Genomic DNA, 13,736 nt, shown 5'->3' on the forward strand with positions numbered 1-13,736 from the left:
GTTATGTCTATTGTCATGGAGTGTCCTGTCTCAGCTAGAGAACCCTCAGTCTGAACAAGGCCGCCTCCTCCAGCAATGATCTGACACGGAGGAGCACCAAGAAATGTTTCCCAAAATACATCCGTTGAAGCTAGAAGCACCACCCAGAATCCTGCCAGATAACAATCTCAGACACAATCTGTACAACACGGAAGAAACCTCGCTGTTCCTGGTTTGGCATAAACAGTCTCACTGTGCTTTTGAGATGCTCCAGTCCTGCTGTGTCCTCCTGATGCCAGCCCTGCCCCATGCTCCAGTCCTGCTATGTCCTCCTGATGCCAGCCCTGCCCCATGCTCCAGTCCTGCTATGTCCTCCTGATGCCAGCCCTGCCCCATGCTCCAGTCCTGCTATGTCCTCCTGATGCCAGCCTCTCCGGTAACAGCCTCATCGGTGCAGAGGTGTCTAATTGAAAACAAGGCAGAGTGTGTGACCTCACTAAACCTCTCCCTATGTACTCCAGAGAAGCTACTGAGAGATCTGTGTCTCCGATATCGGCTCTATTTGTTTTAATTACCCGATGCCGGCGAACTAAAAATACCAAGGCAATTACTGCTGAGTACGAGGAGATGGCAGGAGCAACTCACGCAGCTCAGTGGGATAGCTGGGTATCTATAACAAGATCCAGCTCAGAGCAATCAGCCTATGGGCCGCTGCACAGAGGGGGAGCATATTTAGAATATTAGGAAAGCATGGTCTCATGACACAGGTACCAATGACTGTTGTCAACATTTTTCAGCTGATGGTGGATGGTGGCATTTAGACGGTGATAGGATAATGATAAAATGACTCGCTGCTCACTTAAGGGAGTTTACTATGTTGGGCTTTGTAAAAACTCTGAGCAGGTTCCGCTAGCCATTGTTTCCTAACTTCTATTTTTATTCCTCTCATTCACATGTCATATCTCCTTTTCCTTTTAAAGGTTCCCTTTACTCTGACACGCAGTTGAGAAACCTCTTTTCCCACATCAATGGGCAGTTGTTATAAGTCATTGGATCGTTCTAAGAGAATGTGTGCACTGGGTGTAAAACTTGCTTTATTTGTTGTATTTTTACCGTTGCCGGAAAAATGCTTTTGCTGCTGTTCGGGAAGTAAGTGCAGGTGCATTAAGAGGAGGGCAAGGCTAAAAGCAGTGACTGACTCCAAACAACGTATGTTAAAGCTTGGGCATCACATTCAGGTGGGCCAAGACCCTAAGTGCTGCCATACCTCAGTACCTGACCAAGTCCAAAGACTCACTTATAGGAAGACCAATCCTGTTAATTATGCAAGATCAAAAAACCCAATAGGCATGTTCTCATTAATAATGCAAGACCACAGCCCAGAGGAAGTTGTTCAATAGAAAGTGTGGCCTAACAACGGTTCACATGACGGTTCTCCCCCACTGATGGCGTCTTCATTCCTGATTTCCCAGATGTCACTAATTACAGGGGTCTGATAGGCTCTGCTCAGGGAGTCTCAGAAGTCAGGAACTCCTCCACACCATTGATTTAACATTAAATGGAAGTAAATCGAAGCTGAGCTCAATGTGTGGCTGGCCCCGGGTGCTCATGCTACGTTTGAGGGGACAATGATTTACCTCCAGCAGCAAATTGGGAGAGCGGATCGATGGTGAGCTAATGAGTATTGCCGGAGAGGAGAGCCCTTGGATGTGTGTGAGCAACTGTTGCTTTATCACACCAGAGAGAATCTTCATGTTCACTGCACAGCACATTGCTGCCTCTCTCGACAAAATCTCGCTGTTTTATCCAAAAAAGAAATAGCAGGCTTTTATATCTACTTTTCTTGTCAGACCCACAGTTTACTTTCCATTGACAGCACCCTATAAAGCTCCCAAGGTCTTGCACAAACACAGCCCATTCAGTCGTGCTTCGCTCCTCTCCTTTGCGGTGTGGCTTGTCCAGGCAGACACGACGAGGTCAGGGGACAGGGAGCCCTGCAGCAGGCACACTAATAGACATTCAGAAGAGACGGGCAGTGGTGACAGCCTGCCATGAGCCATAGACACTCAGAAAGACACTTCACTTAACAGTCACCTTTCATTACCACAGACATAATTGGAAGAAGTGTGGTAGAAATAAGCAGAACTTACCTGAAGGAATTACTTTTACTGTAGACGCTGTTATTTAGTTGGTCGTGGTGTATATCGTGATTCTTCCATAGCTGTCTTATTTAAATTGTAAATAGCAGATTTAAATACCCCCCAAAAAAACATCAAAAATAATTCTCTAAACTCTCTTAACTTTAATGTTTAAAATTTTGAATTTCCTCTGTAACTTTTCTTGGGTTATTACTTAGTGGAAAATTGAAGCCAACACAAACTCAAGGAGAAGGCAATCAATAGATCACTTTAGCTAAATGTATCGGCCCTCACAAGAGCCACACTTCAGTATCTCCAGGTATCCATTTCTCTGGCAGCCTTTGGCTTCGTTTGTCTTGATTACTCTGATTCATGGGAAACCCTGAGGCCCATCCTCATCAGAGTCAGATTGAACTCTTGATTTGAAATACTATCGAATAGCTGGATTGTAATCATGCTGTAACCTATTTATTGAGGGGGAGAAATATATTTGTCTCTTTTCAATAACACAGCTAATGGTATTGTTATCTGACAATGAATGTGGGTGTGTTGGTTTGTGTATGTGTGTTGATGTGCACTACAGTATTTGATTGATTCATTCTGATGATAGATCATTTCTTGTGTGGTTTGTAATATTCCTGTTTATTTATTTATTATTTTATTCATTATGTTATTTTGAGACCATCTATTGATTCATTTTTCCTAAAAATGTACAGTACAAAATGAATAATTAGTTCATTTAAAAGTTAAAAGACAACACAGCAGTTAAGAAATAACTCAATATTGTGTTCAAAGTGCAGAGCTGTTCTTACATGGTGCCAGTGCACCACCTATTGACATGACTTGGAAATGGATTTCAACAGAATGGCAAATTGTTCTATACTGCAGATGTAACCCATGGGTAAGATTGGTACAGACAAAAAAGTTTAAAGTCTAAATTCAGGTGAACACCATGTATTTCACAAAGGCTCTTCTTTGCCACTACCTTTGTCATGTTTAGTTATCGTAAACGACACAACTGGGCACTCCTAGTCAGGCAACACAGTCCGAAACATGCATTTGAATAACGGCTATAACACCAACTCAACAGACATAATAAAGATATATCTTTATTGTAACAGTATCAAACTACAAAATGACAGATTATTTATGGACAGACACCAGAGATAATCCCAGACTATGAGGCATGAGGGAGTGATGTGCTTCCTCCTCTCTGGTTGAGGAGTTTCTCCACCAGACTGTTGGGAGGGGCCAGATCCGCAGGGAGCTTGCCCTGGGCGTTCCTGCTGGAGCAGTCTGCTCCGTGATCCAGGAGGACTGAGACCAGCTCAGGACTGGAGCTACGAGCCGCAGCATGCAGGGGAGACTCCCCATTCTTATTGCTGTTCACACTTGCTCCTGGCAAAGGCCAAAAACACAAACACCTCAATTATACTCAAAATTATACGTTCTTCTCAGTTCAAAAACCACATCACATTGCTAAACAAATTGAGAATATCTAGAATTTTCTGAAAATTGCCTTGTTAATGTTTGGTAGATGTATTTTGGTAGAATGGGATGAGAACTATTTTAATGTTGCTATTCCTTTTACAAATTCTGCCTTGTAATTCTGCATAAAATTGCTCACGATGCAGTAAATAAGGCCCTTAGACAGTCACACAAATTCTCTGGCATGATCTCAGTCAACTGAAGAAAATTCAATTTCATACCCAGCTGAAGCAATCTCCTCACAGTGCTGAGATGCTGATTGGTGCTGGCAATGTAAAGAGGGGACACTGATTGGTCGACATTGTGATTCACATCTGCACCATGATGAACCAGCGACTCTATGCACTCCAGGTGACCTGGGCAAACATACTATATCATCAGACTGTGGGGCTAAATGCATGGAATCATCTTAAGACCAGATTACAAACATGAGCCTGAGGTTAGGCAACTGAGTATTATAAGAAAAACAAGGTACTGTTTTAGAGGTAATTTCCATCATACAGTTGAAACCTTACTCTGCTTGGAAAGACTAAGGATAGTCTTAAATTTTTTAAATATTAGCCATGTAAATTTACATATTTTCCAACAACAAAGACTTTCCAGAAGAAAACAGAAGAAACAATAAAAAATGTTTTGGTCAATGATACATTTTCTCTCCCAAATTTGTAAAGAAACAAAGGTGCAACAATGCTTGGTGCAAACACATGGTAAATCTAAGCCTTCCTCACAACCTTCTGACATGCCTGTAGAAGGAAACTTTGAGAAAGAGTCTGTCCTGGAGAATGTGGCCTTTGGCTGACCTTTGGCTGCAGCTCTGTGGATGGGGGAGTCTGAGAGGCAAGAGCCTTGAGGCACAGCCCCATGCTGCAGGAGCAGGGTCACACAGGCCACATGACCCAGGTCACAGGCCTGAGACAGGGCAGTGGTCTGCTCCACAGTGGGTGAGTTCAGCTGGAAAACAACATGGTACTTCAGCTCTAATGAGAAGGTTCTCTTTACTCTGTACGCTCCATCTACTTCTTTTGGGTCAAAGATTATTGACAAATAGGAAAACCTCTGAACCGTTCAGTCAAGCACTGACAACGTCAGTATTGGAAATGACAAATAATTGCTGTCTCACCTACATTATGTATGTTGATGTTGACATGGGTGGTGCACTGTGTACTACTCACACCCCACAGATCTGTCTTTTGAAAGAGCTGATAAATTTGTCAGTTTTACAGAAAGTTTTTTCCTCACATTTTTGGCCAAATCATGTGACTTTCTCAGTATGAGTATTGTTCTCTAAGGATTTTTATAAAAAAGCAAACAGCCACTTGTCTGTATTTGTGGTTAATCACCAACTAATTTCACACACACACAAATAAAAAATCGGGCAATAATTGCCCGATTTAGCAGAATGATTTGTGGTTACTTTGTTCGGGCTTCATGTCCTTGTCAAACATTTATGTCCTCAAAGTTAATTTTTAAATGACATGCTTGACTATGCACCCAAATTTCCCCGTCTAATTAATAAAGCGTCATCTTCTCTCATGCTATTTTGAAGTGTTTCTACTTTCAAGAGGCCTCTTTTGTGAACAAAGTATGTATATGATGCATCATCTTACTGACATTAGCCCCATTGTCTATCAGAATCTTGGCACATGCAGTGTTGCCCTGTAGACATGCCACATGGAGGGGAGAGACTCTATCTAGGGTGGCCAAGTTCACACATGCTCCCTGTAAAGACCAAAGAATTATGTCAGGAAAATAAAACAAAGCACCAAAACATCAAAACAACCAGCCTCTCATTATCTTAAATTATATAATGGTTTAATGGTATATTCCCCTCATGCAGTAACTTGCTTGGAAGTTGATTACTTAATGTAATGTTGGACATCAAATAAAACTATACAAGTAAAGGCATGCGCTAGTATGATAACACATCCAGAGCAGTCCTGTGTGCAACTGTACCTGAGTAATAAGCTTTTGCAGACTGAGAGTATGGCCGTTGTAGGCTGCATCATGAACTGGAGACCAATCAGACTGGATATCTGTCGGGGGGAAATATCATGGTTAATTCATTCATAGGTACCTGGACTGAATGCTTAAGCTTTCATCGCGTTGTACCCAACTCCTCTGCTACTCACCACTCATCAATGGGTTTGAAAAGAAAACGACAGATCCAGTTTGACCTGCATGATTGTCCCCTAACTTCTGTTTGTGTCCAGTGGGCTGTGCCATTGTTTGTAAACTCTCAGAGCACCTCAGTTGCACAGATGTTGAAACTTTGAAACGCAAGAAGGTGACACTGCGATCGACTGAGTTTGTGTGTTTGTTGTTTCAGCTCACAGATGTTTTTGTTCCTCCTGACTGTGTCTGTCATGCAGGAAGAAGAGGACGTCCTGGTTGAGCAGGTTTGCAACTTGACACTGTCATCCCAGACTGTTCATACCTGTCACCTCGAGCCAGAGAGGGACCGGGGAAGGAAAAAGTTCACGCCTATCACCTTAAGCCTGAGCGAGAAAGGAGGAGGATCCTGAATTTGAGAGCGAGGAAGGGATTGGGTTTGGGGTTGAGAGTGATGGGGTGAGAGTTAGAAAGAGGTGGAGTTATATACCTGATATAGACACAACAGACTCAGACATGCAGGAAACTTGTAGTATTCTTTATTCAAATGGTGGCATAGCTCATTTTAGTGATGGCCTCCTGAAATAAAGGTGTGGAGTCCAACACAAGATATATTCAATAAATATTTTAAACACTTTGAAACTGTTTTAACCTTTCAAAAATATTTTTTCTCAAATTTCTTTAAATGCACCCTCTGCAAATTTTTACAAGGATGTGACAGATGCCTGAAACCTACTTTGGTTACTCACGCCACTGCACAATAAATGCTGAGTAGGACTTATTAATTCAACCCAAACTATTTAACAAAATAAATAAAATAAAAACTTTTTGTAAAATACATTTCCAATGGCAGCATTTGAGCGCACATCACATTAATCTACGATGTCACTGAGTCCAATTTGGGTTTGGGCTAGCGATATTGAGGAAATGGGAAATGAGCCACTCTCCTATCTCCGGTTCCAGGATTTGTTATCCGCCGTCGATCACTTTCTGGAAATAATATTACAATAAAACTTTAAGGGAAGTGACGAGTTGAAGAGCTCGTGGAGATGAAATTCCTTTGTGCCATTGGGATTCCAAGGACTGCAACTCGAAACACATCGTCATAAAAAGAAAAGCGAATTGGAGAAGTGCGTCCATACACAGCATAAATAGTACGTCCAATTAATTCCATATCGCTTTTAGCATTATATGATTGTCTTTCTACTGCTCTAAGTCCATAGTCAAAAAAGTGATGTTGTTGGACAGTTATTATCCACCACCAGATGGCAGTCTCAGAGAAGGGACTAACTGCGTTTACGTGTGTTGATGTTACGTAAGGCGTTGATGATGCTGCAAACTGTCACTCTACAAAACAAGATGATAACAATATTTTTTGTAAGATTCTATAAATAAGCCGTACTGACTTCGTGACTAGTGATCGTACATTGGTAACTTTAGGCTATCACGGTAAGATAGGCCGTGCATATTTGCATTCTTGGATGTTTAGCCAACAGAATAATTACTAACATAGGATAGGCCAATATGTCCCACGGTTGGCCTATTTCATTCCACATATTTTACGCACGTAGAAATAAAGTTCATATGAAGGTACAAAACAGACAGACAAACAAAAAAAAGCATTAAAAGGGAAATCAGAGGGCACACCCCAAACACCCTATTTAGTAGATTATTTGACAAATTGATTGCATGTTTTATTAACAAGCCTATTAAGCTACTGTGGATGTATCTTGAATTCAGCCTAGGCCTCTTCAGGTAAACCCTTAGGTTAATTATTTTACTACTACAAATACTACAATAATTTGGATTGTAGAGGAAAAAATAAAGCTAAATTTACTCCAAGCATTCTTCACAGGAACATTCTTTTGGTCGTCTTCGACCAATGTGAGGCCGTTAAACCCTGACTAGAGGGATTAAATGGAAGCACATGATGATTCAACCCGTGATTTTACTGAGCGCATGCCATCGACTAAATGAATGAATTTCTCCTTCTTTTCTTCCTCTGACACCGTAGCACACTTCTCCACACAGTCCATGATGGCATCCCCAAGGCTGGAGACTTTCTGCTGCCCAAACCGAGACGCATCCACCGAATTTGTCATTACTTTTCAACCGCTTTTCTTCGGTGCCATATGCATTGGCAGTGCAAGTTTGAGTCTCATTTTTTCAATACTACAGATTTTGCCCAAACGCAAGGGCTACAGACGTCTTGGACAGTACCCTTTGCCGAAACCTGCGTCTTCCTCGAGAATATTGTTCATAATCAGCATTTGTGATATTTTGGGATGTGCAGGTAAGGCCTGATATTTCTGTGCTCAAGCAAGGTTTTCTAATTAAATAAAGGCAGCCCAAGGAATTCCACGTGCCCTTTAGGCCTATGGGCAGTCACACATCTGACAAACGGATGTAAAAGATAAACGTTTTAAAAGTTTGTCCAGAACCTGCACTTGGAATATATAGCTCCACACTGAACTGAATTTGAAGACCAAGTATAGGCCTTTGACATACACACATTTACATAAAAAGAAGTAGCGGGATATGCATGTGTGATGCTTTTCGCCACTGCCAAATGACTTCAAGATCATTCAAACCAGAATTGACAATTTAATTCTGAAATATAGTTCCTCTGAAGGATGTATTCTAGAGACAAAATGTTGTCATGTTTTCTGTGAAAAGAATTTTGTTATTTTTGTGATGGAAATAATACCCTCCTCTCCATTTGTTGGGATTGATCTGTAATCCATTTCATTCAATGCCTCTATAAAAGACAAGGTAATTGGCAATGGAGATGGTAATACTCGTGAATTATCAGTTTATCGAGAATAAGAGTTGCATTATCTTGCTTGTTCTACAGTCAATGCATTGTTTTAGCCATATATGGTTCCTGTTTGTTTCTTAGCACGGTTCATTTTCCACTGCAAGTGAAAGCACTTAAAAACAATTAAAGCATTCCTTGGCCACAATTTAGACGCAAACACCCAGCACAATGTACGTCACAGGAACTTCCTGAAGGTATTCTCAGTTTTCCAAACCTTAGTGCTCTGCAGCTGGGCCAGTCCATTTGATAGAGGAAGTGGAAAGACCCTAATAAAACATAACCCGGCGGCCGATTGTATTTCCATTACTAACATATGCAACTATAACCAAAAGGATTCCATGACAGAATCGAATAAACAAGCTGTATTTTCGCAGAAAAAGAGGAGATGCTTTGATAATTGTTATGTGTCCCTACAAGATAGAACTATTGGTACTAATATTATTTGCTTTTACTTGATTGTTGTTGATGCATACAGTGTCATCAGTGAGACTCACCGACACAGCGTTCTCAGAGAAGTGTAGGGTGAGACAGTCACTGCCAAAGCCCTTGTGTTCCTCTTGTGTTTCTCAGGAATCATAGTGAGATCGTCCATCTGGCTGGGGATGCCAAACCTCGTCAGCGGTATCTCTGTGGCCAACAGCAGTGATGTCTGGCCAGAGGTGTTTTGTGTGGGCAGCGCCGTACGTACAGTTCCTTAACTTTATCTCTCAGCAAGCTCATCACAAGCTACTCAAACGGAACTCTGCGAAAATCAAGCCCATAGTATACTCTGTTGGACATAGTTACTTGCATAGAAAGATTGGTTTAAAGAAATGCATGTTCTGAATAATCTTCACCTTAAAAACATTTATTCTTACACAAACCTGTGTCTGAGGAGAATCAGCAGTGTTTATAAAACAGCTAATCTGCAGGGAACCTGACCCAGATTCAGGTTTGGTTCTTAGAACAAACTACTGAATCCCACACGTTCAGAGAAGGTCATGTCTCAGACTGTGAAAGCACAAATAAGCGATAAAATATACATTTCTGTAGCTGGGATGTCTAAGCGCTCTATTTATCAGGTGTACTATAAAGCACAAGGTTATACTGGACAATTAAATTCTTAGGTCATGACTTTTGTGTGTGTGCTGAAATGCCAAGACCATTAAAACTATTGCAAATAAACAGGCACCAAAGTAGCATCGAAATGGCCCAAACGCAGTTTATCCTCATAGTATTCATGTGTATCTAGTTGAATGGTTGTGCAGCGTTATCATGATGTGGTGGATGAGCCTTGTTCTGTCCTACAGATGTGGATCCAGCTGTTCTTCAGCGCTTCCTTCTGGTGGACCTTCTGTTATGCTGTGGACGTCTTCCTGGTAGTCAAGAGATCTGCAGGAATAAGGTACACCGAAAACACTAACATATCTTTGTTTGTTCCTCTGAAAAGTCCTGCATGTTGCGATGTGGATAAAAACAAACATTCGCACTAAATTATTCAGGCATTGTTAATTAAATTCCACTTACATTTGGCAGACAGAGAAAATTGAATATTTTTGCAGGCCCTTCTGCTTTAGCCTCCAACTCCATTTTCTGTGTAATCAGTGAGATACTTGATGTTCAGAGAACTGAGTCTCATGATACGTGACCTTTCAGTCTCACGCTCACTTTATCATTCTCTCTTGTTCTCTCTCTCTCTCCCTCTCACTGTCTGTCTTTCTCATCCCATCAGCACTATCATCCTCTATCACATGATCACATGGGGCCTGGCTGTGTTGCTGTGTGTTGAGGGTGTAGCCATGCTATACTACCCATCAATCTCCAAGTAAGAAAATAGTTTTCTTCTCAGTTGGGTCAACACGTTCCTGTAGTTGTCTCCAATCGATTCTAGACGCTAAATACCATGTCTCAAATGTTGCCTGATGTTTAGAAAATACAGTACTTACGTTTATATGCATAACCAGAGAGTCCTGTTATTTGACACACTCTGACGTGTCGACCTTTTGATTGCAGTTGTGAGAATGGTCTTCAGCATGCCATCCCCCACTATATCACCACCTACGCTCCCCTGCTGCTTGTGCTTCTGGTCAACCCTGTGCTGTTTGCCCGCACCGTATCTGCAGGTCAGTGGACCCTGCATCTCAGTCACTAGCTGAGACACATTGAGAGGAAGAAGTTGAAATAAGTATAACGAATATGCAAATATGACAGCTGCATGATGGTCAAACATTCAGCCATGGAGGTAGTTGTTTCATGTCATGATGATTGTTTTTAAATGTGGAATTTGAGATTAACTGAACTTTTGACTTTTGACTTGTGAAGTTACATCCTTACTTAAGGGACGACAAGGAATCTACACAGAAAATGAAAGACGCCTAGGCACAGAGATAAAGATACGCTTCTTCAAAATCATGCTGGTGTTCTTTATTTGGTGCGTATTACTTACTCTTTGCTGAGAAAATGGGATTCCCATTGTGACGCATGAGCAATATTGTAGACTGTATTCTATGCCATGTTCTCAAGATACAGCACAGCAACTCTTATTCTGTCTTCAACACACGGCTTGAAAAGGAAAAAAAACCTGCTTCTGGAAACAGCAGGGCTTGGGTGTGGGACTGTAACAGTCCAAATCCTTCCTCAGAGATTAAACTAACTGCAAATTCACTGTTTTTGCTAAATTACTTTCCACATGCACAAATCCATTCTATGTATATATATATTTAAAAAAAGATGATAGACGCATTCTGTATATAAAAGGGTTACAGTGTACATTCCTTGTTGATATTGTTCACAGCTGGTTACCCAACATCATCAATGAGAGCTTGCTCTTCTACCTGGAGATGCAGATAGACATCAAGGCTGCCACTTTGAAGAATGTGAGGAACGCAGCCCTCATCACATGGTTCATCATGGTAGGTCTCATCCTCAATAGATTTAATATGGAATTCAAAAAAATAATTGACCCAAGGTCATAACAGGATACCAAAGTGAGAGCCAAGAAAGGCTATTCATCCATTAAATAACTATAATCAAACAATCAAAGGATAGTTGGCATTGCATATACCGCAGACTAGAGGATATATGGACTGAGGGCTGAGGTTAGGGTCTGTGTGTGTGTTTCTATTTCCAGGGGATCCTCAACCCAATGCAGGGTTTCCTCAATACCTTGGCCTTCCATGGATGGACGGGCATGGATGTGGACCTGAGCCTACAGCGCAGGAGGGAGCTGGCCTGGGACTCTGCCTCCACCTCGGCAGCTGCCACAGGGGGCTACAACCCAATTGTAGGCTCCACCCTACTCTACCAGAGTCACGTCCAGGAAGGCAAGAAGAACAAGACGGCCAATGGGCATCAGCCGTCCGACGCGATCAGCGTCCTCTCAGAAGGTAATGGGTGGGGCACTCAGAATGGAGACTCTCCTGTGTATGAGGGGTGGTGAAGATGACCTTCCTGTACCCCACACATGGTGCTTCCAAATGCTGCTCGGTCGTCTCCTCCACACACCTGGGTCGCACAAGCTTTGATCGTTTTCAAAAGCTACAGGTGTTTTAGTGTTCCAAAATGATGTCTTGGAACATTGTGAATGTTATTTTTTGTTTTTTTTGAAGCTGAAGGTTAAGATAACCAGAAATGACCAGGGACTTCATTATTGTACATTATTGTACCAGGAGTGCTGTAAATCGCATGGAAGGATTTGTATTTGCGGAAATAAATTACAATTAAATGTTTTATCAAAATGTAAAATATACATGCTCTCACATCTCTTGTATAAAGATGTGAGGACTGAAATATGAAATGTATTTTGGGAGAAATGTTTTTTTTTTTTTTTTTTTTACTATTTATGCAGAATTAGTGAAGCTTACCTGTACTCATCGCATAATGTACACAATAATTCAATGTTTTGGTCAATATTCAGGATTCCTGACAAGGACCCTGAATATGTACAGTAATGAACAACTCTCAAGAAATAAAAAAAATATTTCAAAGGTTTTAATGTTTCATGTTTATGAATATAGCCCAGAATCTGATAGTCAGAAGGTTTTGTAAGTAGCTCTTAAACTATATCACCATTTTTTTCTACATAACCTTCTGACAGTTTTTTTAAATTACAAATAAAAATAAGACATTACTTTCCAGACAATTCAGAATCCCAAAATACATTTTCCAGTCATATAAAATCTACAGGTTTAAACAACTGGTTGAGAGAAGAAGCAATGAAATGTAAATGATTGAAGCTCATGTCTGTCATTTATAGAGTTTAGAAAAAGAGAATGTTCATCGAGACAGTTGGAAATTTTGAAGTCCAAAAACAGGTAACGTACACTTTAACACAGCCATCTCCCCCCATTTTGTCTTGCTAGGTTCTGAGTCTAGTACAATTGAAATCCACATTTCCAGTGAGCTTCGCGAGTATGAGGATGTAGACGCAGATGAGGAATCGCTGGAGAACTCTGTGAAGCGCTAGCTGGGGCCAAATGCTGCAACAACCACCAGCCTCTTCTCTCTCCACTCACAGAGACTGTGTTCATATTAAGTTTGCCCAAGTCCTCGTCTAGAAGGACCACTCTCTTTTTCCAGCGCAGGATTAGAACGTTTCAATACATACTTTACAAGTATTTAAAGCAATCTTTTGTGAGCTGTACTGTGTTAGTTGTTCTCCATCAATTGATATTTTATCAAACAAATATTGCACTATATCTATAGAGTATTCTCTGTCTTTATGCAACACCCTAATGGGCTTTGCCTGTTTGTTTCCACAGTACACAATCCTACTAATTAGTCTGCTATAGATGAAGTGGTGTTATATTATTGAATCATCAACTGTACAGTAATGGAAGTCTCATGGACAACTCACCGTTTCATGTTGAAGTCAGTCAACAGTAAAGACCTGTGATTCCCCATTGATAAATAACACAAAGGCTGACCTTTAAATGTGTTTGAGTTACTTGATAAACATGCGTGTACTAAATTCAACACGTCACCAGATGGCAGGCCTTGTGCATCAAATCTACACAAATGCTCATTCGCACCCGGTGCATCAGATGATTAGGAGTATTCATATGGGTTGTTGAAAAGTTAGTTTTTCTTAGTCGTTTTAATGTTGTTTTCTGTCATGTTTTTGCATTCTGGTTCTTTTTCATATAAAATTAAACATACATTTTTAAGTTCTTGTTCTAGAACTGCATGAAGGTGACAGTCACTGCACTGAAATCCCTTTTTACTTT

At 41.0% G+C, this 13,736-nt stretch overlaps 2 protein-coding genes across 4 annotated transcripts; one reads left to right on the plus strand and one right to left on the minus strand.

Annotated features, from left to right (window-relative positions):
* Positions 1-3,213: 3,213 nt before the first annotated feature.
* Positions 3,214-6,247, minus strand: LOC146233778 (ankyrin repeat and SOCS box protein 9-like). The gene is made up of 6 exons (XM_084689219.1): positions 5,735-6,247; positions 5,559-5,638; positions 5,217-5,324; positions 4,406-4,556; positions 3,827-3,961; positions 3,214-3,515 (listed from the first exon to the last, which is right to left on the minus strand). The coding sequence occupies exons 1-6, from the start codon at positions 5,826-5,828 to the stop codon at positions 3,295-3,297; spliced, it is 789 nt and encodes a 262-aa protein (XP_084545345.1). The 5' UTR covers positions 5,829-6,247; the 3' UTR covers positions 3,214-3,294.
* Positions 6,248-6,445: 198 nt separating this feature from the next.
* Positions 6,446-13,676, plus strand: gpr143 (G protein-coupled receptor 143). 3 transcript variants are annotated; one of them, XM_084689059.1, is made up of 10 exons: positions 6,446-6,868; positions 7,729-8,007; positions 9,103-9,212; positions 9,822-9,916; positions 10,244-10,336; positions 10,525-10,634; positions 10,834-10,942; positions 11,306-11,423; positions 11,642-11,897; positions 12,873-13,676. In XM_084689059.1, the coding sequence occupies exons 2-10, from the start codon at positions 7,749-7,751 to the stop codon at positions 12,974-12,976; spliced, it is 1,254 nt and encodes a 417-aa protein (XP_084545185.1). In that variant the 5' UTR covers positions 6,446-6,868; positions 7,729-7,748; the 3' UTR covers positions 12,977-13,676. The 3 variants fall into 3 exon arrangements, with proteins under 3 accessions (XP_084545185.1, XP_084545184.1, XP_084545183.1); XM_084689058.1 differs by lacking the exon at positions 6,446-6,868 and adding an exon at positions 6,913-7,163; XM_084689057.1 differs by lacking the exon at positions 6,446-6,868 and having other exon boundaries at positions 7,629-8,007.
* The last annotated feature ends 60 nt before the right edge of the window (positions 13,677-13,736 follow it).

Source organism: Hypomesus nipponensis, chromosome 23 (assembly GCF_054491055.1).
Source record: "Hypomesus nipponensis isolate SF chromosome 23, ASM5449105v1, whole genome shotgun sequence".
In the NCBI taxonomy this organism is placed as follows: domain Eukaryota; kingdom Metazoa; phylum Chordata; class Actinopteri; order Osmeriformes; family Osmeridae; genus Hypomesus; species Hypomesus nipponensis.

Coding starts and splice junctions, on each gene's coding strand:
- LOC146233778 (XM_084689219.1), bottom strand. CDS start 5,828: ATGGCACAGCCCACTGGACACAAACAGAAGTTAGGGGACAATCATGCA. Junction 4,557..5,216: donor TGATAGACAATGGGGCTAAT/GTCAGTAAGATG, acceptor GTTGTTTTCCAG/CTGAACTCACCCACTGTGGA. Junction 3,516..3,826: donor GAGGAGATTGCTTCAGCTGG/GTATGAAATTGA, acceptor GGCCTTTGCCAG/GAGCAAGTGTGAACAGCAAT.
- gpr143 (XM_084689057.1), top strand. CDS start 7,692: ATGAATTTCTCCTTCTTTTCTTCCTCTGACACCGTAGCACACTTCTCC. Junction 9,213..9,821: donor TGTTTTGTGTGGGCAGCGCC/GTACGTACAGTT, acceptor TCTGTCCTACAG/ATGTGGATCCAGCTGTTCTT. Junction 11,424..11,641: donor TCATCACATGGTTCATCATG/GTAGGTCTCATC, acceptor TTCTATTTCCAG/GGGATCCTCAACCCAATGCA.